Source organism: Gopherus evgoodei, chromosome 4 (assembly GCF_007399415.2).
Source record: "Gopherus evgoodei ecotype Sinaloan lineage chromosome 4, rGopEvg1_v1.p, whole genome shotgun sequence".
Lineage (NCBI taxonomy): Eukaryota > Metazoa > Chordata > Testudines > Testudinidae > Gopherus > Gopherus evgoodei.
In genome coordinates this window covers 59,919,299-59,943,739 of record NC_044325.1, presented here as the reverse complement: position 1 = coordinate 59,943,739, position 24,441 = coordinate 59,919,299, and the positions used below count along the sequence as shown (strand labels likewise).

Here is a 24,441-nt window from a genome sequence, read left to right as displayed (position 1 = left end):
ACTTAAATGCTAATAATGGTGCAATAATGGGATATTTTAAAAGTATGTCACTATGCTCCATATGTATGTCATAGCCAAAGCCCCTCCAAACCATTTTTATATTACTTTTTCTGAATAAAAATAACACACAATATTTTTCAGGAATCTGCACATGCACAAATTGGATTGTGCATACACTGCTTAAAGAAAGTCAATATTTTTAACAGTGGGCCATCATTTGAGTTACTTTACTGTCACCCAGAGCAATGGGAATAATTCTAACTGCATACCCTTGAATGCAGTATTAATACAGCTTATGTAACTGATTAGGTTGGCTGAGATGTTTATAAGAATGGAATTCTGATTTTTATGCAGATTGACATGAGGTTAATTATTTTCATTCAAATAGCCTTTGCTTTCTAAACATCTGATTGCTGTTGCTAAAATTTAAAACAAATGTATATTTTTCTTTTATGTTGAAAGAAAGAAAAAAAATTATCTTATGTGTCAACACAATAGAGATAATAAAAAAAAATTGAGTTCTTCCAAGGATGATATAAAGATGAAGTACTCTACAGTCAAGAACTAAAATTAAAAAAAGAGCCTATGAAAGAAAAATACTTTCTCTCCCAGCATCCCTCTGAGTTCAAAATATTTTGTTTTGAAGTTAGACTTTAAAATAAGATATTCCAGCAGCAAATCAGTAGCATAATTTTTGTTTTAATCAGCCTAAAATGGCTGCTGCCATCCCATGGTATGCACCCTATTAAAGTAGAGTTTAAAAAATCATAATGTCTAACCAGGCTATCAATAGTGGCCCACGTCTGAAAATTTTTTCCACTGAAACCTTATTAGTTCTATTAATCTTCAGTTAAAATCAATAAAATAGGTGAGGCGCAACCTTTTCTCTGGATTTGAACATCTCAAATTTTGAGGAAGAGGTCTGGCTCTGATCTTTTATGGCTTTTGGCCTATTTCTGTTTTTAAACTTCAAATTAGTCTTGTACTCTAAAATGTGAGTTGATAAAAATGGCATAATTAGTGCCAAATATATTGTATCACAATGATTTCCACATCAAATATGCTTTGTCAACTAGTAAAAGTATTTTTCATAATGCCAGTCTTATAAATTCATCCTGAACTCTGAGGGTCGGTCAAATAGGTTCTGTCATTCTTATACTTTAGTCACCTGTGGTAAAGGTGTAGCATGCCAAATCAGATACTTTGTTGCACCAGTATAATCTTGTTATCTATCACTTAGCCCACGTCCACACTACAGGGTAAAATCGATGTTATTAAAATCGATTTTATAAAGCAGGCTTTATAAAATCGATTTTGCGCGTCCACACTAGGGCTACTTACATCGATGTTGAGCGTCCATGTTCCCTGGCGTCCATCTTTTCCCTGAGCGTTGCACTCTGGGTACCTATCCCACAGTTCCTGCATGGGTCCCTGGCCTTTGGAATTATGGGTTACTACCCCAGTGCATGATGGGGCCAAAATCCCCGTCGTGGGTGGTTCTGGGTACAGCCTCACCCCCTCCCTTCCTGTCAGCGGAACACAGTCACTTCGCGCAGTTTTTACTGGCTGCAGTGAGAAAACGCCATTTTGCAGCAAGCATGGATCCAGGAGTGCTCTTATCCTTGATCGCGAATGCTGTAAATAGTTCACGCATTCTCATGCTATCCATGCTGAACCATGAGTCAGAAATGCAAGAGAGAATGCTTGACTGCAGGGACGACAGTGATGAGGACTTGGAGAACGAGATTTCCGACACCCCGGGCCCCTGCACTTTGGAGCTCCTGACGGTTTTGGGGGAGGTTCTACCCGTTCCGCGCCGCTTTTGGGCATGGGAAACAAGCACTGACTGGTGGGACCGCATAGTCCTGCAGGTATGGGACGATTCGCAGTGGCTGCGGAACTTTCGCATGCGTAAGAGCACTTTCTTTGAACTTTGTGACTCGCTTTCTCCTGTCCTGAAACGGCATAATACCAGGATGAGACCAGTCCTCACAGTGGAAAAGCGAGTGGCAATAGCCATCTGGAAGCTTGCAACGCCAGACAGCTACCGGTCAGTCGGTAATCAATTTGGAGTGGGAAAATCTACTGTGGGGGCTGCTGTGCTGGAAGTATCCAAAGCAATCATTAAGCTGCTGCTTCGAAAGGTTGTGACTCTGGGAAACGTGCAGGCCATTGTGGATGGCTTTGCTGCAATGGGATTCCCTAACTGTGGGGGGGCCATAGATGGAACCCATATCCCTATCTTGGCACCGGAGCACCAGGGCGCCCAGTACATAAACCGCAAGGGGTACTTTTCAATGGTGCTGCAAGCCCTGGTGGATCACAAGGGACGTTTCACCAACATCCACGTGGGATGGCCAGGAAGGGTTCATGACGCACGTGTCTTCAGAAGCACTACACTGTTTAAACGGCTGCAGCAAGGGACCTATTTCCCTGACCAGAGAATAACAGTTGGAGATGTTGAAATGCCTATAGTTATCCTTGGGGACCCAGCCTACCCCTTGATGCCCTGGCTAATGAAGCCATACACAGGCAGCCTTGACAGTGCTCAGGAGTTGTTTAATTACAGGCTGAGCAAGTGCAGAATGGTGGTAGAATGTGCATTTGGCAGATTGAAGGGAAGATGGCGAACGCTTCTTACTCGCTCAGATCTTAGCCAAACCAATATCCCCTTTGTCATTGCTGCTTGTTGTGTGCTCCACAATCTCTGTGAGAGTAAGGGGGAGACCTTTATAGCGGGGTGGGAGGCTGAGGCAAACCACCTGGCCGCTGATTATGCGCAGCCAGACACCAGGGCAATTAGAAGATCACACCAGGATGCTGTGCGCATCAGAGAAGCCCTGAAAAGTAGCTTCCTCATGGGCCAGGGTACAGTTTGAATGCTGAGTTTCTTTTCCATTGATTACCACCCTCCCCATGTATTCAGTCCTGCTGCTGCAAGCTGCATTCCCTGCACCCTTCCACAACTGCTTGCTTACGGTAATTAAAATAGCCGTCTGTGTCTGTGGAAAACATTGAATTCTTTATTAAAAGACAGTCACTGTAAGCAGCGCACCCTCCCTCTTGCATTTAGAAGCCTGTGAATAGAATTACAGTAATAGGGTTTTTTTGGGAGAAGAATAGTAAATGGCTAGGGTTAGGGAGGGATGTAGGAAGGAAAGACAAAGTCAGTTAAGGAAGCCCAGAAGTGGCTTCATGGACCAGGGAACGGTGTGATTGGTATGTTTATTTCCCTGTTATTACCTACCTCCCCATGTCTTGACTCTGGCTGCTGCAAACGAGCTTCCCTGCACCCTTCCTTAACTGCTTGCTTATTGAAAATAAAGTTACTGGTATTTGTTAAAGAAATTGAGTTCTTTATTAAAAATCAGACCCTTTCAGCAATCAATCATCATGCTTGCTGTTACAATCCTGTGCATGACATTTCATAACTCGGGGTTCTCCGGGGAAGGGAGTGAGGGAGGTTTGGAGGAAGGGGGAGGGAGGTTGGTAAGAAGAAGGCGCATCAGAGAAGACATAAGATTTATCATAGACCATGGTACGGTATGACTGCTTTGTTTATTTTCCCTGTATTACCCACCTTCCCATGTGTTTACTCCTGATGCTGCAAACTAGCTTCCCTGAAGCTTTGCAAAGCTGCATGCTTTATTTCTTTAACAACCCACCCTCACACTGCCTTTGCATAGCATGTCCTGAGAGTAAAGTAAGTAAATGGTGCTAAGGGAGAGGTTTGGGAGGAGTACAGGAGGGAAGAAACATAACATTAAGGGGTTTTCAATGTAATGACAGCCTTCTGGTTGGACTGTCCACAGGGGTGTAGTTGGCTGGTGCAGATAGCCTTCCCCCACGCGTTCTTACACGCCTGGTTCTGGAAGGTGTGGGACAGGGTGAGTACTGAGGGAGGTTATACATGGGCTGCAGAGGCAACCTGAGACCACGCAGCTCTTCCAGCATATCGCGGAGTATGTCGGTCTGATCACGAAGAAGATCCAGCGTTGCTGCCTGCCAGCGCTGCTCTTCCTGCCACCTGAAATCATTTTTAGCATCCCTCCTGTCTTCGCGTTGACTGGCAGCCTCCCTGTACTTTGCGACCAATTGTTTCCAGTCCCCCTGCTGAGCTCTCTCAGTACGGGTTACTGCCATAATTTCTGTGAACATCTCCTCACGCGTCCTCTTTTTTCTTAGCCTTCTTATGTGACCTCCCCGTCGGACAGGAGAAGGGAGAGGGAGGCTGGAGAAATGTGCAGCTGTGGGGGGGGGGGGGTGGAAAGAGTGATAGAAGAATCATAAGAGACATTTCATAGAACAATGGATACAGTCTTTCTCAGTGAACTGCGCTATTCACCGTACCTTGAGCATGTAACTTTACCACAAGGTCGCCTTAGGATTCTTTTAATACTTATTGCTTGTGGCTGAGGACTGAGATTTCAGCTCAGCCGCAGATCAGGGGAGCACACAGACCGTGTCCGGAGACAATGGTAAGTTATTTGGTAGTGAACCGTGCAGTGGCTTGTAGTACCCTGCACCCCCTGCTATTATCAGGTAGCATGAACAGTAGTGAGGCAAAGCGCTTTAAGGAACAACACTGGTTTCTTTTCTTAAGCCATGGAAAAGGTGCAGCACAGGGAAATACAAGTTCCCTCCCACAATCATCTGTGCTGCACTTTGGAGTTAGCTTTAATGCCATCTACCTAACCCCATCCCCCCTCTGCCATGGCAGTTAATAGGGATGATTCATGCTGGCCAAGTGCTAGGGGACACCACCCCGTAGGAATGAACAGCTTTCTAACAACCACCACCTGGGTCATTGTTTTAGGAAAGGTTTTTCATTTACTGGCTCAGCACAGAAGAAAGGAATGAATGGTCATCTCTGTTCCCAGACATGTTAACAGACTGTTCCAGTAACTCTAATTCCAGCTACTGCATGCAAGCACTCATGGCAAATCACTCACTAAAAAAGGCTTGCATTCATTCAGCCTACGCTTTTAATAAAAAAAGTGCACTCACCAGAGGACAATTCCACAGCATCATTTTCTGTGCTACTGGCTTGAGAGGGCTGGCAGGGTACTTCTGTAAGGGTTAGGAAAAGATCCTGGCTGTTAGGGGGAATTGAATGCTCTGTGCTCTCTGCTGTTTCGTCCTCCTCTTGGTCCTCATCGTGATCTTCGCTGTCCTCTAAATCTTCGGCAGTGGCAGAGATCACTACCCCCACCTCTGAATCCACAGACAAGGGGGGGGTTGTCGTTGCACAGTTCCCCAATATTGCGTTCAGCTCCTTGTAGAAGCGGCATGTTTTGGGGCCAGATCCTGACCTGCCCTTTGCTGCTTTGGTCTTCTGATACGCCTGTCTGAGCTCCTTCACTTTCACCTTGCACTGCAACGAGTCTCTGCTGTGTCCTCTCTGTCTCCTGGCATTAGAAATCTTTTCAAAGGTTTTCTCATTTCTTCTGCTGGACCTCAGTTCTGAAAGCACTGACTCTTCTCCCCATACAGCTATCAGATCCTGTAACTCCTGTGTGTTCCATGCTGGAGCTCTTTTCCTATTCTCAGGAGATTGCATTGTTATCTCTGCTGCTGAGAGCTCCACGCTGGGCAAACAGGAACTGAAATTTCAAAGTTCCCGGGGCTTTTCCTGTTTACCTGGCCAGCAGTAGAGTTCCTTTCCCTGTGCAGAGCGGCCACTGGTGCACTATGGGATACCTCCCGGAGGCCATTAACTTCTGTTTCCGTCCACACTAGCATAAAATCGATTTTATAAAATCGATTTTAGGGTTACTCCGCTCGTTTAGGTGGAGTACAGAAATCGATTTTAGGGACCCTTAAAATCGATTTACTGTACTCTGTAGTGTGGACGGTTACAGCTTTAAATCGATTTAAAGCTGTTTAAATCGATTTAAAGCTCTAGTCTGGACCTGCCCTTATTAGGTACTGACCACCACATGGCCTTTTTTCTTTTTGTGGATTTGATTGGAATTAAGTTATCAATTCCATCTATGAAAGCACAAGAAGGAATAAAATACAGATTACTTCCTTTTATCTCTGTTGCCTCTAAGGGCTAATGGGAGTAAAAAGTACTAAAAGCTTATGTTCATCACTAAAGGAATGGATATGACTCTGATCAACAAAGAGCAGCTTTATTCATTAAGAAGGTATCACATGCCTTCCAGTCATAGATTCAAGGAGCTCCCAGAAAGTTGGCTGACTTGATTGCAGTCTGCAAGTACCTGCATGATAATGGACTCTTCAGTCTAGCAATATAACACAATCCAGTGGCTGGAAGTTGAAACTAGACAAATTCAGACTGGAAATAAGATGTAAATTTGTTACAGTGAGGGTGATTAACCATTGGAACAATTTACCAAGGCTCCTGGTAGATTCTCCACTGCTGGCAATATTTAAATCAAGACTGCATGTTTGTCTAAATAAAGATCTGCTCTAGGAATGATTTTGAGGAAGTTCTATGGCCTGTGTTATACAGGAGATCAGACTAGATGATCACAATGGTCCTATTCTGGCCTGGGAATCTATGAATCTTTACACAACCACTTTCCACAATAGAAAAACTCTTAAATAGAAATAATAGTTGTTTTGAAACAACATAATGTTTCATAGAATAAATACTTCCTCAGGAAAAGAAGTTATGCATCTTGTTTTATCTAAACAAGTTTGGCGAGGTACTCTTCCAGTCTCGAGCAATCATTTTTTTCTTAGCTACTCTGAGCATACTGCAGACATCTATGGTAGTGCAGAAATGTGGTCTTATGCTATTAATATCCAGCAATTAATTCTTTGAATGCAGCAGGATGTCTAGGCTTGTGCTTTCCTGATTTTGATTTATACCAATGTTTTAAAACTCTTACACTGCACAGTTCCACTGCCTGTTTCAAAAGGTCCCCATTGACTTTCACCAGATCGCTTCAAGCAACTTTGTCATCCTTGCGTAAACTACATTCAATTGAGTGCATAGAATGTAATGTAATCTGCGGATTAAACCATTTAAGTCTGTGAATTGTGCCATCTTAGACCTTGTTTATACTTGTGGCAGTGTGTAGGGTAGTTGTAGTTATACGTCATAGTGAAAAGTAAGCTGCATCCACACCCCCTGTAGTGTGTAGCTACCTGTGCAGTGAAAGGCTCCAGTGGGGAGAGTGCAGTGGGGAAAGGCTCCATTAGCAGAGAGGCAGCAAGACACCTCACTGCTAAAACTAGCAGTGTAGACATCGTGGGATATTTCTTGGGCATGTAGAATGCTATGTAAGTATGTACGCTAGAGTACAGGTGTATAGAGTACTCTACTCACCATGCCTCACTCTCTTCATTACTGTTTATACCTGGCTGGACACATAGTGTCTGTTCTCTGCACACCACTGTAGGTGCAGATCTGTTCAGACACTAGTGGTCAGTTCAGTCCTAATCATGTAGTCTGAGGGCTGGTCCACACTACGGGGGGAAATCAATCTTAGATACGCAACTTCAGCTACGTGAATAACGTAGCTGAAGTCGAATATCTAAGATCGGATTACTCACCCGTCCTCACCGCGCGGGATCCATGTTCGCGGCGCTCCCTGTCGATTCCACAACTCCGTTGGGGTTGATGGAGTTCCGGAATCGATATAAGCGTGCTCGGGGATCGATATATCGCGTCTAGATGAGACGCGATATATCGATCCCTGAGCAATCGATTTTAACCCGCCGATACGGCAGGTAGTCTGGACGTAGCCTGACATCAGCACACAGCATGAGAGATTTGTGTTTAATTCCCGTTAACATTAATGGATTTTGCTGGTGGTCACTCTCATGTATAAGTTCGAGTACGTTAAGAAAACCGGCAGGCTATGTAATGGAGGCAGGGGTCCTGGCTTTGATCAAGTAAGCACTTGATCACCTGGGTCTATTGTTTTAAGAGCAGCATGGTGTCTTGGTGTGCCCCCCCCTTCCCCCTCAAGCTTATTCTCCCACCATTCCTGAGTTTCAGTGGTACCAGACTAGGCAGTCTGGATCAATTCATAAAACATGTTTTCCATTGTCTTTTTCTTTTTCCTCCTTATTGTGATAAGCCATTCAGCAGGTATAGAAGGGATGAGCCTGAAGGATATCCTGACTGAGGTCACTGATAGATGGAGAGCCACTGTTAGGTATAGAGGGGTGGATACCAGACAGCAGAAGATAACTGTTATGGTTCTCTACATTTTCCCAGCTAAGAGTGTATAAAAATATGAACAATCTCACAATCACAATTGCTTCATGACCCTTGGTGAGTACGTGGAGGGGCCTTTTTACCTGTGTACCTGTGGGGTGGGGTGGGAGGGCTCTGACGACTTTTGAGATAGGGTAATAAAGACTGCTAAACTGATTACAGGCAGTCATAATCCTTAATGACATATTGATGATGAGGATGTCCCAGGACAAGAGAAGTGAGCTGCTTGAAAAGGCTGGCAGTCAGGGCCATATACTGCTGGGCTAAACATAGCAATGACCCCCATTCTCCCACAAGAGATCAATGCAGACTGGCACAGGAAGGGGGGAGAAATGGAGCAGCTCTGCTTAGATATGTACAGGCAAAGATTAAGTACTATTTTCTGAAAAAATTGAAAAATTGTGAAATTGTGCCAGGAGACCACCAGCCTGTGTGTACTAAGATCAATGGCCTTCTCTGCAAGTGGCAGATTATTGCTTTGCTCACCCGTTAGTGTGTGTCATGAGTGTACCACACACTTTCTCTGTCTTCAATGTGATGCAGGTAACTGTAGTTAAAAATAATTTCAAATGCTTTCTGAGTATTACCATTATATTTCATTTTTACTGGTTCCCAGCAAGGCACATTTCTCTTTTCCTATTTGTTGAACTGTTACCTAGTACTGTCATTTCATGCTCTTAAAATAAAGTGCCTAGTTCAAAAAAGAATGCCTGTGTCCCACATGTGGCTGCCATTTTGAGAGGGGTGAGAGGGAGAACAGTGAGGGGAGAAACCCATGTATCGGGGGCAAAAATGGCCTGCGTTATTGGGGCAGGTCTAATAAATTATACCTACTCTTTCCCCAGTGTTTTCTTGGCTTGTTGGCTCCTAGTAGGACTCAAAGAGCACCTGGCTCTTGGTCGCGTCAACATCTACATCCTCGTCCTCAATGTTTTCCTCAGTTGCCAGTTTTTGATAAACACAGGCTGCAAGGTATCCACTTGTTTTGGCGGGAAGGTGGAGGGATTCCAGCTCAGTATACCGTCAAGCTGTTCATAATAGGAGCATGTCTTGTGGGCAACACTAGACTTTAGGTTTTGCTCCTTTGCTGCTGTTCCTTCTCCTTTGCTCGCAATTAGCTGTCATCTCTGCCGTACACCCAGATGTTGTATCCTTGGGGGGCAGCAGTTTTAGGAAGAAATCACTGGAGACACAGAGCTGTAAACCTTGAAGCAGCCATTTATTGCCACACACAGAACTAACCAATAGCCAGCCAAAACTGGCTGGGCTATCCCCTAATAATCTAATTCAGTTGCCATAGCAACACAAGATTCTATTACCATGACAACCAAATACACAACACCAGACCTCCATGCTTTTTGCAATTTCCTGGTACACATCTTTATTCCTGCAGGAATTCTGCAGTGGTGACAGGACATGTTCCTCTAAAGGTTGAGGAAATCTAGGGTTTCTTTCCTAGACTATGCAGAAGCATGAGGGTGAGCTGGTGCTGAAGCCATACCTGTGCATGTGTGGTTGTGGAGGTGGGCGAGCAGGAAAAGAAGGCATTTACAAAACACACTGAGGATTTTAAATGGGAGGTGTGGTTCCAGTCACTGTGATACATGGGCAGCAGGTTCAAAAATTCAACCAGAACAGTCACTGCTGCGGGGCAGTTGCATTGTGGACTTGTGGCTGGAGGATGCTTGCGCTGGTACAGATATTTCGTCATCCATATAGGCATTGTGTCTTAGAAATATATTGGTAGAGGGCTCATATCACTTGGGGAAACTTGTTTAACTTTGCCAGCAAAAGTTGAGGGCTTTGTCAGCATGACTCAAAACTGAGTATAGATGCATATAAGGCTCTGCTGACAAAAAGACAAATTTTGCTGGTAAAACTTGGTAGCATAGGCCAAGCCTAAGATATTTAAGTTCCTTATTCAGCTTTGTAACTGTAGTTCTTTGCCAGCCAAGTATTGGGTTCTGTAGTATTTGATTAGAGCTGTTTAATTTTATATCCATAGCTTATTTTGAGTTATCACTTTTTCTGTTAAAATATCTAAAGAAAAATATAAGGATACCTAATTGAGACTTAAAGCTGGTAGTTTGAATAGCTTCTGATGGCACTTTGCAGAGACAATGAGCTCTTCTTGGGAGGCATAGCCAACCGCAGTTAACAGCTTGAGGGTATATGCTGGGGAAGGAGGAGGATACATTACACCACCAGATAATGTTTGGCTGGCAAGAGACATTGTGACCCAGTGAGACTTCTTGGTGATCCGAAATATCTAAAACACAGATTTATCTATGAATGCAGAAGGGCCTGAACAGCTTTTGGCTCTCTATGTGTTTATTGAATAATTCCAAATGAACATATATTTAAACAAAACAAATATTAAATTATTTCCTCCTTTGCTTTTCAAGTCTTGGGTACTGACTTTATATAGTCTCTGAAACAGTGAATTGATGTTCCAAACACATGAAACAGTGCAGAGAGTACAAGATTGTTTCTTACATTATATTAGGTGTTGGCTGTTAGAACTATGTGTCATTCCCAGTTTTGTCTTGATAAACTATATTTTGGAAGGCAAATGATTCGAAATTCATGAAAAGTTTTCCAATGAAAAAAAAAGGATTTTGCCTCTAAAAATGATGACATTTTGTGCCTAAACCACACTCCCACCTATCCCATTCCCTATGGGAAATCTGGGGCACTGTACGTAGTGGAGGAGTGCTCTAAGGTAGTACAGAGAATCCTGTTTCTTAGATGTCTGGCTTGTGCACCATGCTCACATGCTCAGGGTCACACTGATAGCCAGACTTTAGGTCAGGCAAGAATTTTCTCCCAGGTCAGATTAGCAGAGATCTGGGGGAATGTGGGAGGGTGAAGGGTTGCCATCTTCTGCATCCTGAAGGTGAATTGCTTGCTAGAATCCTCTGTGCATATCTCAGCTACTCAATACCCTGCCATTCCAGGAGCCATGAGCACTCTTGGTACCTTGAACTCTAATTTTCTCTGCCTGGGGCACACAAAGTTTCAGTCTCCTGAAGTCTGATATGCTTTAGTTTAACTGAAGTCATTGGATTTCATATTGGGTGAAAAGTAATGGTCAGTGTTATTCCTGAGGTCAGGCTAGCTGATCAAATGGTCTGTTTGGGCCTTGGGCTTAAATTCTGTGAAATCATGAAACTTTTTTATTATTGTCTGTTAGTCATAAAAAGGACTTTAATATTCTCATCACTTCCTTTTTAATACAGAATAAAGTTTTAATTCACAAATTAAATGAATTTAATTGTGCTGTCAGAATTCTGTGCTGTCAGAATTCTGTCATATGTGCTGTCAGAATTCTGTCAAACGTGAGCATATAATAAATATAAGGAAATAGGGTCAAAAATGGCAAGAGAAAAAGGAAAAAATGTGTAAAATCTAAAGACAGAACAATTATCTGTAAGATATGCATAATGCTGTTATCTCTTCTCATGAAGTAAAATTGCATTTTCCTATGAAATACAAATTATGTATATGTGCTTGTGATTACAATTTCAAAAAACATTTTAAAGCCCATTTCACTAATATGGATTTATTACTCTCTTTCAATATGATATAGCTATAATAATTTTGTGCCTTTCATATTTAAACACTGTGATAGATCCAGGCCAGTTGGGAACAGCAGAGTAGTAGAAGGGAGATATACTGGCCACTGGATAAACAGTTTTCTGTTCCCTGAGTGACCAGAGCAGGGGCTGCTCCAGGCTAATGAGAATACCTGACTCCAGTTAACCTGCTAAGAGGCAGGTGAGGCTGTTAAACACCTGACTCTAATTATGGCCCCTCTGATGTTATAAAAGGACTCACTCCAGTCATGCCAAGGGGGAGTCAGAGGAGGGGAAGTGCATGTGAGGAGCTGGGAGCAAGAGGCACAAGAAACTGAGAGTGAGTAGGCGTACTGCTGGAGGATTGCAAAGTACAAGCATTATCAGACACCACGAGGAAGGTCCTGTGGTGAGGATAAAGAAGGTGTTGGGAGGAGGCCATGGGGAAGTAGCCCAGGGAGTTATAGCTGTTGTGCAACTGTACCAGGAGGCACTCTAGACAGCTGCAGTCCACAGGGCCCTGGGCTGGAACCCAGAGTAGAGGACAAGCCCTGGTTCCCCCCAAACCTCCCAACTGCTGATCAAACACAGGAGGAACTGACGTGGACTGTGGCTTCTACCAGAGGGGAAGGTCTCTGAGCGGTTTCCCAACCCACAGGGTGAATCTGTGAGATGAGCAAATCCTCCAATAAGCGCATGACCCACCAAGGTAGAGGAGGAACTTTGTCACAACAACAAATGTCTACACAGTTCATCAGTTTTCCTGTCTTACTTTTTAGATCCTATTAGTAATCATACTGCTTAATATCTACATGGCACTTTTTCATCTGCAAAGTGCCTTACAAATATTTTTTTTAAATCTACTCTTTCGTGCTCTACCAAAAGATCCGATAGTGTCTGAGCACTTGTGAACAGTTTTTTTTAATTTCATTAAAAAGTGTTCTCTGTGCTTATTTACAGTTTCCTCTCAGCACAAGTCTATTTTTCTTAAACTTTCCACATCCATTTTGCCTGGAGTCACAAGTACATCATGTGTTCATTGCAGTTCAGAATTTAATAGACAGGCTCTTTACTGTACAGACAAATTCACTTTTTTTACAACCTTTTCTGCATACAGTATGTGACAGTTTTGAATGAATAAATTTGTAAAGTTGCCAGCAATTCTGGCACTCAAAAGAAACCACTGTGTTGCATGAAGTCTGTCTGTGTGGAAAACTAATGATTTTTACCTTATAGTTTGTATATCACTAAGCTTGAGAGGATGAGAAGATACTGTATGCCAGAACTCTGTTTCAAATGAGAAACATGTATACCAACTGATTAATTTTCTTTCTATTAAAATTCAGTCTCGAATTCAACACCAGAGGTATCGAGTTGCTGTGACTCATGTTGTTTTAAAGGGTGGCTATGGACAGGGGTGCTAGAATAATCTGGGGTTGCTGAGAGCCAATGAACCAATCTGTAAATGCTGTATATAATGGAAACCACTTCAAGGCAGGGGTGCAGCATTTACCCCCAGCACCTCAGTTCCAGCACCTATGGCTATGGACTGTGCACATTTGTTCAAGCAGTAAAAAATTAGATGGCCAAAGTGGTTTCATGTCTACAAATACAAATATGTTCACCACTGTTATGTCAGTGCTGGCTTATTGTGTGGCTAGAACAGTCAAGTGAAACTGGCATTTAGATAAATTTGTGGTACCTTGATGGTTCCTTTATTTCCTTGCATTTTTCATTGTGTGATTAATGATTAACATTTGGGGCCACATCCTTACTCATTCAGTAACCCCAGTGATTTAAAACGAACTAGCTTTTAAATTATTTGGAAGTTGTGGAGAGGATTCATTTTACTGGCTCTTAATAGCAATCATTAAGGATAGGAAAACTTCCAAACTGAGGAGGCCTTGTTTGTTTCAGATGCCTTTCTGAATTTACATATGCATACTTTTCTGAAGAACTCACCCCTTTACTCTACAAATTTAATTTGAAATCTTGTGAGAACAGACTTTCTTGTAAGAAATCCAGTATATCTTGTTTTTGGCAGAGTCAGATATATTGTGATGATATCCTTTCACTCAATGTTTCCAGTCTAGTTGAAGCCAGAAATGGTAGAGCCAAACTAGTACATATATAAGCCAAGTATACGGAAAGTTTTTTAACCTCAAAGATCCATTCTGACTTTTGGGTGAAAGTTCAGATAAGTTCTTACTTTATCTGAACTAGCCTGCGCATCCCTATATATGATCCTTTATATACCTCAGTGTCACTACAGATTTCTTTTTAAAGGCTATTGATACTCAGGCTCTCTGTGCTAAGAATCGGCAAGGAGGCAATGGAAACTGACACTTTTGTCTTCTGTTATGGAGATGAATAAATGGGTGACTTTACTTTTATTTAATTTTGAAATTTTAAATTGGCCAGTGCTTGAGATGTCAGGGACATTTGTATATGAAGTTTGATGTTAGTGCAAACTATAGTTTGTCATATTTTGAGGTACAATTAAAAAAATTCCCAAACCCTGGACTCCCAGACCCAAATTTTTGAAAAGAACATTTAAAAATCATTCTTCTTTAAATCTTTGAAAAGTCACCTCTTGGAAAAGAGAGAGAGAAAAATGAATGATCCTTTGCAGAATTAATGTGTCAAATTTGGTGAAGAAATTCAGTAATTAAATGTTTTTGAAAGAGGAGTTTCAAATCCTGCAGTAAGAGTAAAGCTCAATATAATTTATATTATAGATTAGCTCAAAGTACCTATATAATGCATGTTTATATTTCCTTACGTACACATGGGAGCAGTTGTTGGAGGTCTTAATTTTTCTTCCCTAGGCCAAAAAAACTGCACCTCAGGTGTATATATGTATCTGGAAGTAAAATGAAATGGCTTATATCCAGCATTTGAAGTACTTCTGTGATTTATTGGCCCTAACTGAACTAACAGTGCTATCTTGAATTCTGAATATTTTTTTATCTGGTGAAGCTATCATCTGTGGTGGTGGCATTTATCCAGTCCTTCAATGCAACACCCAATAAATTGTTTGAAATCCATTTCTACATCTGTGAACAAGACAAAATACGTAATTTAAAAATAGGGGAATGCATTTCACTATAACTTTTTGAAGCGCTTTCCTAAAGCTGTAGTTCATATACACTCCAAGCTCAGTGTTCTTAAGCAGAAATGTTGCTTGGTTTATATAAACTATGCTTCTGAAGTGAGTTATAGGGACATGTTTCTACTATAGTCTTGGCTCTGTAAAATTTCTCTTGCCCTGCAGGCTCAGTTCCACTAAATATCATTGAATGTCATCTCTGAAAAGAATTTTCAGCAAGAGAAGAGAAGTGTAGCTGTCCAAAAAGAGCCAGGTTTCTGCCTGATGCCAGGCTTTTAAATGGTAAGGGTGTTATTTTCACCCTAACAATACCCTAACACCCTAATAATGGTATCAGTTTGTGGTTTTGTTTTTAGTTTAGAACAAAACAAAACCATCAGTTGATCAATTGTTTAAAATGTGATGTACAGCTCTTTGCTCAATTTCACCTTCTCAAATCTGAGAGGCCAGAAGAAAATGACTTCTGTTTACAACATTTAGGACAGAAAAAATTGACATTCATAGTCACTAAATTGGAGGCACTGTATGTTGGGATGCTGGTGTACAGCACCATACAACAGCAATGCCCTAATTCACAGCAAAGCGCTACAGGTATAAACTCCTGAGGAGATCTGCACAGAGAGGGTTCTCTACACACTAATCAAGGAGGCATAGTTCGACCCCATGTTTGTGAGACCACGTTTAACTCCTACAGCAGCAACAGTGCAAAACAAAACCTCCTTGCCTCTGGTGCGCTCAATGCCCACACTGCTCCAGGTCCCGCCCCCGGTCCACCCCTTCTCCCAAGCCTCCACCCAGCCCTGCCTCTTCCTGCCCCTGCTCCAGCCAAGGTCCTATCCCTACTCCACCCCTGACCCAAAACAGCTGATCCATGATGGGCGAGAGGCACTGGGACGGACGGAAAGACGTTGATCAACAGGGCTGCCAGCTGGGTGGGAGAGGGTGGAGCTGGCTGCAGGTGGGTGCCTATAAACAAAACTTCCCAAAGACATCAAATCCTGTCTCACTTCTCTGTTCTTTGCCTTCTTGTCACAATAAATATATTCAGAACTTATCTGGATTTTGTTCGTATTAAAATATTTTATTAGCGTCTTCCTTTTTATGAGTTTTACATAGTTGTATGTGTAAATATCTTAGTGGTTTTTATAGCACATTAATGAGCCAGTTAGGATTTTGGTAACAAGAAATACATTTGCAATTTGAATTTACAGAAGTTGCAATTAAATGTATTCATAGAATGACTTGCAGTATGGTATGTGGCATCTCCTGTATGTAGCCCTTGTAATTTCATCTGAAAGATTGTTTATCTGGCCTATTGAGAGCAAGCAATAGCCCCTAAATTCATCAATGTGGATTACTCATTGTATAAGGAGAGATCCAAAGATGGAGGAAAGGGAACACACAAGGACAAGCAGATTAAAAAAATGTAATGTAGGACTTCAAGAATTGACATAGGAACGTAAGATTTAGAAAAATGGGCGGCGGAGAGTAGGGGAAGGAATCAGGCACAGACATCTGATTAGTCTCCAGTCTGGTCCAAATTTAGTGGCAGATAATCCAGATAATCTCACTGTCCTTGGCTCTGCAAGAGAATTTTCATAAAACTGAATTAGTAATAAACAGTTTTTCCACAGTGTTTGGCACAAACAAGGTTCGTAACAACATCAGTTTTTCCAGTTTTTTTAAGCACATGTTTACTGTGAACAAAGCAAGAAAAAAAATACTTCACTCTGCTCTGGTTCCAGTGTGTAGAGTCCCTCTTGCATGCAGTCATATAGATTTTTGTCAGAAAGTTTTTATATGTAATGGGCAGTGATGCCACAGCCCACTCTTTTCAGGCCATCATTGGAGGTACCAGAGAGCTCAAAATGAGAAGATAGTTTTAGAGGATTTTTTACTCCTTTTCATGAGATCGTACTGTTCTTGGCTGCTTCTTCTACTGTTCTTGCTTTTCCTATGTTGATGCCCTAAATACCACTTTAAGTGTCAAGTTTAAGTCTTTTCACTGTTAACTTTATATGAACTAAATCCAGGCATGTTAGATCAAATGTGTGGCCAGTTAGACTTCACATATACATTAATGTACACTTGTCATGCTTACAGGTCGAGCTGTGTTTTGGACTGTATTTTGTCCCTCTCGAGTGCACCCCACTGTTGACAAGCCTAGCTTCCTGCACCTGTCACTTTGAGAGGGACCCCATGGTCCAACTACTTTGGACTGGATCTCTGCGCAACAGCCCCCACTCTTTCCCAACTGTATTAACACAATAGGCCCAACAGAGTTTGACACCTTTCAGCCCTTTTACTCTGGGAGGCTGATTAGTGACACGAAAAAACACTTTTTCAGAACAAAGTATTATTTATTCCTTCACCCAAGGGAACATAGCATACAGAGCAAAGGGAAAAAACAGCAGGAGGATTAAATGCATGATTCTTTCCTGCACCTTAATCTTTCCTCTGCAGCTTTTGTAACATTCTCTCAGCTGAATACATGCCCTTTCTGGCTGGGAGAGACAGACTGTGACTCTCCCAGTGTGTGTGTGTCTGTCAGCATGTTGACAACCCACTCGCTTCCTTCCTACTTAGCCCCAGCGTCTTTAAGTTTTTAGTATATGATCCTTGGTTTGGCCTGGGAAAAGAAACCACAAGAAACTGTTCTTGTTAACAATGTTGTTCCTTCAAGGGCCTTTGGTATCCTTATCTTTGTCATTAATTTGTTTCCTGTTAATTCCTTCTTTCAGCTTTTTTTTTTTTTAATTTAACTCTGTGAAGCTAGGCAGGATAACATCACACAGGCAAACTGAGGTTCACCTGATATTTATTTAAAAAATAGCTATTTCCTTGATTCTCCACAACAATATATTTGGGACGCTTGTTGGGGAATACTCTATATGTTATACAAATATCTGGCTAGGTAAATCTTTGTAAAGCAAATGTTTTCAGTCCCTAATAAATTATAGCAATTTGAAAATCACTTTCACCATTTCACTTTGTTTTTTGTTTATAAAGCTATAGAATTAGGAATGTGTCAAAGTATAATATTTTATCACTTGTTATAGCTAAAAGAAAGAATAGTATTTTCTTCACATTAAAGTTGACTGTAAATGTAATGTTATTAACAATAATATGGACTTAAATATCCTGTATTTATTGTCACTGAATTTTCACGCTGATTTGGTTTGGAGAATATTTCAAATTAGAATTTTCATCTTTTATTTCATGTTTAGCTGGTATCTGAAGCAGGTGTCGAAATCACCTAGACAGTCATATCTGCTTCTGGCAAATGGATTTGAAAACCACTTTTTAAATTTGCCTTGCTGAAAATGATAGTATAGTATTGTATAGGAAGTTATCTAAAATAAAATGGTTTGTAATGATGTTTTTTAACAGTTTTTCAGTTAACAATATTTTTCCGGTATGTTGGTAGTATGGACATAGGTAAATACCAAGGCAAACTCCTTTTTTGGAGGCTGTAGTTTATTACTCTCTTGAAATGCAGATCATCATTATAAAAAGACACTCTTTTTCTTAGTTCCCTGTTGACTAGATCCTCTGCAGGTTAGATTTCCAATATGTAATATTGTTGGAGCTAATTTTCTTTTGTTCTGTGTGATTTTGCCTGATCATAAATATGAAATCTCAGTGTAAGATACCTCTATAGTAAAATATTTAGAAAAAAATGAAGTTTTGGGAATTCTATTCCTTACAGTTTGACCTTAATAATACAGAGAAAAATATGACAAATCATACTTGGCTGAAAAAATATTTCTATTGTTTCTTACAATGGAAAGTTATTTAAAAAAACATATAAACTAATAAAAAAGCAAAAGACAAAGCATAAAATTACTACCTAAGAGAAAGTTTTCTTTGAGTCAAAGCAGTAGTTTTAAACCACACTGTATATTAAAATACACGCACGCATGCACGCACCCATCACAATTGCTTTGGTACCTAATTAAATTCATCAAGTAGTTTTGACAATTTACTCTGCTTGTCCTAGAGAGGAGGAGTTGTTTTTTTAAGGACGCTGCTCCAATTATACAGTAAGAAAAGCTTTCACTTTTAAAAACAAATACTTTTATTCTCCCATTTTGTTCTGTTGGAAAGTTTTTTTTTATGTTAAAGCGGTAGGAAAAAATACTTTGATAAAACATAAAATTACTGAATTATTTAGAGAGAAATTCACTGCATTTTTCAAAGATCATATACAGATCAGTGTCCTTGAGTTTGGGGGGTGAGAGTATAAGGAGAAGTGTGTGTTTGAACTAGTAACTAAAATAAATCACAATAAACTTTGGTAGAGAAGCAGTACAATAGGGGAAAAACAGAGCTTGAAGTGATCTATTTTTAAATGTCTTTCAGTGAGCTGATGACTATATTTGAGAGGACCAAAAAGTGTACAGTGTCATAGGAGGTGAAACGTTAGAGACATTTGTATCGAAGGGCCTGATCTTGCAAATATTTATACTACTTAGTGTAGTTCTAAAAACTGACAAAATGGGATTACTTACAGTAAAAAGCAAAGTTTGCTAGTGTTTGCAGTGTTAAGTTCTTAGTTCACTTTCCCTGGCTTTATACATTTTTATAGAGAAAAGGAGATTTACTCAAAAACTGTCCTTTTGTTCACTTTTGACAGCACTTGATATATAGTCAATTTAAGTCTGAGCCTTTTAATAATTTTATTTGTGTGAGCCTTTCAGTAGTGACTGGAAGGGGAAGTGATTTTGATGTTGTCGTTTTTTGTTAAGCTCATCACTATCTGATTACTTCGCAGAGATGTTTGAATGATCGCACATTTTGTATTTTTTTACCACAATCATTACTATAATATAGGTGACTGCCTTAGAGTGTTTGTAACACTCTGCATCCATTTAATTTCATAGCATAAAAACCAAAGTTTTTATAATATGAAAGTTTAATTTTTCTTCATTGTTTAGATTTTTAAAAAATGCCTGTCATTTGTACTTATCACAACAAAATCTCTTTAATACCCCTTTGGGTCCAAAGTTTGATTTTACTACCTGTAGGTTAAATTGCCTTTTTAAAAATAATATGGCATTTTAAATCTTTAAATAAAAATTGTACACTTGAAGGTGGGGGATTTATGTTTGTAAAGAGAGCAATTGTTAGTGGGGAGTACTTTTAATACTCTAGTATTGCTTTTTAAGAAAGAAGGAATTTCAATTTTCCTGTAAAGAGTTTAGGAAAGGGGAGTTTTTTGAGACGTTGCATAGTGTTCAAATTGTTCTCTAATTTCTCAGTATGTTAAACATATACTGTGTATCTGTGAGAGTTAGCACTAAATACAATGCATGCGACATGAAATCTGAAACCATTTTAACCAGATATTTCTAATTAAACATTGTAAATAGTATAAATTGAATAATTTTAATTTTTTAATAAAAAAGTGTTGAATAATGTCCAAAAGCATAGTACTGGTTTTAAGATAAAACCAGCAAAGAGTAAAGCCAACAAACAATTAAACAATGAATACAAAATTAATATTAGTGAACATAAAAAGAAAACCTGCTGAAGTTGATGTTATTAACAATGTATAGTCAATACAAATGGATGAAAGTAAAAAATTTTAAAAAGGCCAATTCAAAAGCACCAATTAAAAAGATTAAATGCAGAAAGGAATCAGAAGTTTTGTATATAGGCAAAGGATTTGTTTTTAATGCAGCCAGGTAACATTCATTTACATTTAGACTGAATTACTTGGATCCACATATCTTCCTGTGTTCTGGTGGAGGAAAGGTGACAGGAGGTAATTTACTTTAGCCCTTAAAAGGTTGCAGATTTCTTCCCACCAGCTCTGTGAGATAGCACATAGGGAAGGCGGAGCATTGGTTCTTTCCTTTCCCCACCCATTTGTTCCCTGGAAGGAGCATCTGGTGTTCAGATGCTGTGCTCCCCCTGAACCTGGTTCCGGATACAAGAGTCTGAAAGCACGGATGCTGCTTAAGGCTGAGAGAGAGGGTCTTACATGTTTGCATTAAGGCAAGTTACAATCTAGACCTTAGTTAGCAAACTGCATGTTTGATGTATTCTGAGTAATTATTCATGAAATGTGCTTCACAGAAGTAAAATCCTTTACATTTCCTAAATTTGATTAAATCTAGGAATTTTCATAGATGAACAAAAGAATTTTGGAACTCAGAGACCTTTAAAATTCTCCTCTCTTTTAGTATGCAGTATATCTGCATAAAGTGTGTCACATCCTTATCTAATACCTAATTATACATAGTTTTTACATGGTGTTTTTTGTTTTTCCACAGTCTCAGTTTGAACTCCAGATCTTTCATATTCGTGGAGAGCATGCTGTATCGAACACAAAGCTTGAGGAAACCATTGCAAATCTCAAGAATGAACTAGAAAACAAATTAAATAGAAGAAATGAGGAAGTAAAGGATGTCTGTGTATCCACTGAAGATGATAACCCACCGAAGACTTACCGAAATGTATATATACAAACTGACAGAGAAACCTTCATAAAGCCTAGTAAAGGGGAAAATATACCAGTGAAGAATAACCAAGTGGTACCTAAAAAGCTTAATATTTCTTCTTTAAATCGTAGTATTTCTGCCCCAAATGACAATAAGGAACCATGTCACTGTACACAGATTTCAGAAAGTCTCGCATCTTGTGAACAGAAACCAATGTCAGTATCTCTAACACCACCACCACCACCACCACCACCACCTCGTCTTCCTGAACTTTCACTACCAGCTTTAGTTTCACCACCACCTCCCTTGTTACCAGATTTGGCATCCACTCCATTGACATCCCAATTTGGATCTGGGCCACTGCCACTTCCTTCAGGTTGTGGGAATCCTCCACCACCGCCACTGCTACCGCCCCCACCACCACCACTCCCAGGTTTGGGGCCTCCTGGTCCACCTCCCCTGCCTGGCTCTGGGCCTCCTCCTCCACCACCACCTCCTGGGTTCTTTTTCAATAGCATTCTGTCTTCAAACCAAGGTCCTCGAAAGCCTGCCATTGAACCTAACTGTCCCATGAAGCCTTTGTACTGGACTAGGATACAAATCAAAGACAGCAGGTAAAAAGTTATTTTATTTGAATTTATAGGTATAATTTATGTATTGTGAGGATGCCATGTACAGTATTTAAGGGTTTTGGTTTTTTAAAAAAGACAACAAAGAAGCGTTAAAGATAGAGCCAAAACAAAACAAAACAAAACAAAAAACAGGAATATGAAAGGAAAAAAAGTTATTTTAAAAATAATCAGAAGATAGGCCAAGCTTTAGAAAGCACAACGATAGATAATAAGCAGTGACTTTTAAAATGGAAAACTATAATTAAAATTTGTAGATGTTTAAAATTAGTAGGTCATAGGCAAGATTGACAAATATAGCAAATAGGCACAGAGTAAAATAAAAAGCTGAGAATGTGTATCCAGTATTGCTTCAAAGAGTTTGTCTATTATTGCTTGACTGTCTTGTCATTTTAGATTGCAGGATCTTTAGGGCAAAGAGTGTGTTGTCCTCTATGGTCCCAATCCTGCAGCTAGTTACCTATGTTTAACTTCTGTGAATAGTTCTGTGGGAGTCCAAGGGAGTATGGTTAAGTATATGCATAATTGTTTGAAGGATCGCTGGGATGCCAACTGGCCTGGGAATCTGGAAGCCCTGGGGCAGTCCACATAGGGCTGCAACTCCAAGGCAATCTGCCTAGTGAGTCTGGCTTCTCAGATTCTGGAAGCCTGGGGATCCCAGTAAGTAGCCTGCCAGGTGGTTGTCAAAAGTTCATCAAACCTGACATGTTTCCATGAAAAATTTTATAATGGTGAATTGGCATTTTCCTCACCAGCTCTTCTTACAGTACCGCTCGGTGAAAAGACAGAGAGACATAGACACTTCTGCTTTTCAGAGTTCATTTTCTGAAGATTTCTCTCAAGTTCTGCTATGTTCTCTGACATTTCTTGTGGTTAATTACAGTAGCAAAGAATTCTGAGTGACTTCTGATTTGGAGCAAAGTATTTCTAGCTCAATCAGAAGTTGCAGGAATTAAGGTGAAATTATATGGCTATATTATGCAGTAGGTGAAATTAGATGATCACTGTGGTTCTTTCTGGCCTTAAAAATCTATGATTTTGAATCAGGCATGTAGGCATATCAGTGCAGTAGCACAGAAAGGATACTCTCTAATCTTTGATGTATACATTACAATAAAAGGTGTATTTCTGAAGTACATATTATACAAAAATATATTTACTTTTAAAAAATATTTTGGTTTTATTAATTTTAAAATCATATGAATGATCTTTAGTCTTTAAGGTGCCACCAGACTCCTCGTTTTTGTGGATACAGACTAGCATGGCTACCCTTCTGATGAATGATCTGTTACAGTAGAATGAACATCTGATTAGTTGTTAAAATGTGCTTAAATCTGAAAGTATTTTATTTATTTAAACCTTGTTCAGTTTATTCTGATGAGAGTGTCATTTCATTTTTTTGGTGAGGCCTCTGAGGGAATCAGTAATTCTACAATTTTATTTCCAGTATAACACAAATAATATAATTTGGGATAATCAGTGTGAAATATCAGGTAGAAAAATGAAGTGTTTAATAAAAAGTCAGTTCACTTTACAGTGAAAAGGATTTCTGACATAAAGAGAACCAAATATTTTAGAATGGAGAGTTTCATATTTTTTGGACTACATTCCCAAAATTAAACGTACGTATTCGGTATCGTGTAGAGTGTATGAACGGTGCTGAGAAATAGATGTTAGTACTTTTGTGATCATCTAGTCTGACCTTTTCCAGGCACAGGCCATAGAACCTCATCCAGTGATTTCTACATCAGGCCCATAACTTCTGTTTGAGCTACACTATATCTTTTAGAAAGATATCCAGTCTTGATATCCAATTACAAAAATACTGGCAGGCCCACTGGAAAGAGGGTAAATGAATCACAAAGGGATAGAAAATAATCATTTGCATTCTTTTAGCTTATTCTTCCCCCCATGGATATATATTAAATTCTGTTATATATTGCACCTAATCAGATTAATCATTTGATGACGGCAGCCATGTGCATATGCAGTTTTTTCCCCTCACTGCAATTCCACCTCATTTCATGACTGTTAATAATACCATTGCCTGTTAGTGACACCTGCTGGAAGAAATAGACTCAGAATTTCAAGTTTATCAATAGAAGTTAAGAATAGTCTGAGGATAATTTTATCCCTCTTCCTTCCTTAAATATTGCAGTTTCAGAACTAAAGCAATTCAGTACTGAAGTGCTCAATTTGTTGTGCTATGTATTTGATTTCCAAACTTTGGATAAAGCCAGGAGAGTTGTACTCACACATCCCTATTTTTAAACACTAATGAGGGTGAGTTCTGCATGCACCAAGTCATTCTTGGAGGACGCGTGAAAGCAAAACTGCATTCCCTCTTTAAAACTTACTGTGTATTAAGGGGTTCAGAATGCTAGTAGACCCCCATTCCAGTTCCTCAGACTAGTAGTAATGTGAATAGAAAGCGCATAGCCATTTTCATTTCATCTGAAATGAACTGAATCTCACTGATAAGATA

The 24,441-nt window shown here is 40.0% G+C and overlaps 1 protein-coding gene across 4 annotated transcripts in view; it reads left to right on the top strand.

The window, feature by feature from the left end:
* Positions 1-24,441, top strand: part of FMN1 (formin 1) — a 361,845-nt gene that overhangs the window by 180,431 nt on the left and 156,973 nt on the right. For all 4 annotated transcript variants that reach the window (XM_030559410.1, XM_030559412.1, XM_030559413.1 and 1 more), the window contains one exon: positions 21,160-21,941. In XM_030559410.1, coding sequence (XP_030415270.1) covers positions 21,160-21,941 — 782 coding nt within the window. The remainder of the gene's footprint in view (positions 1-21,159; positions 21,942-24,441) is intronic.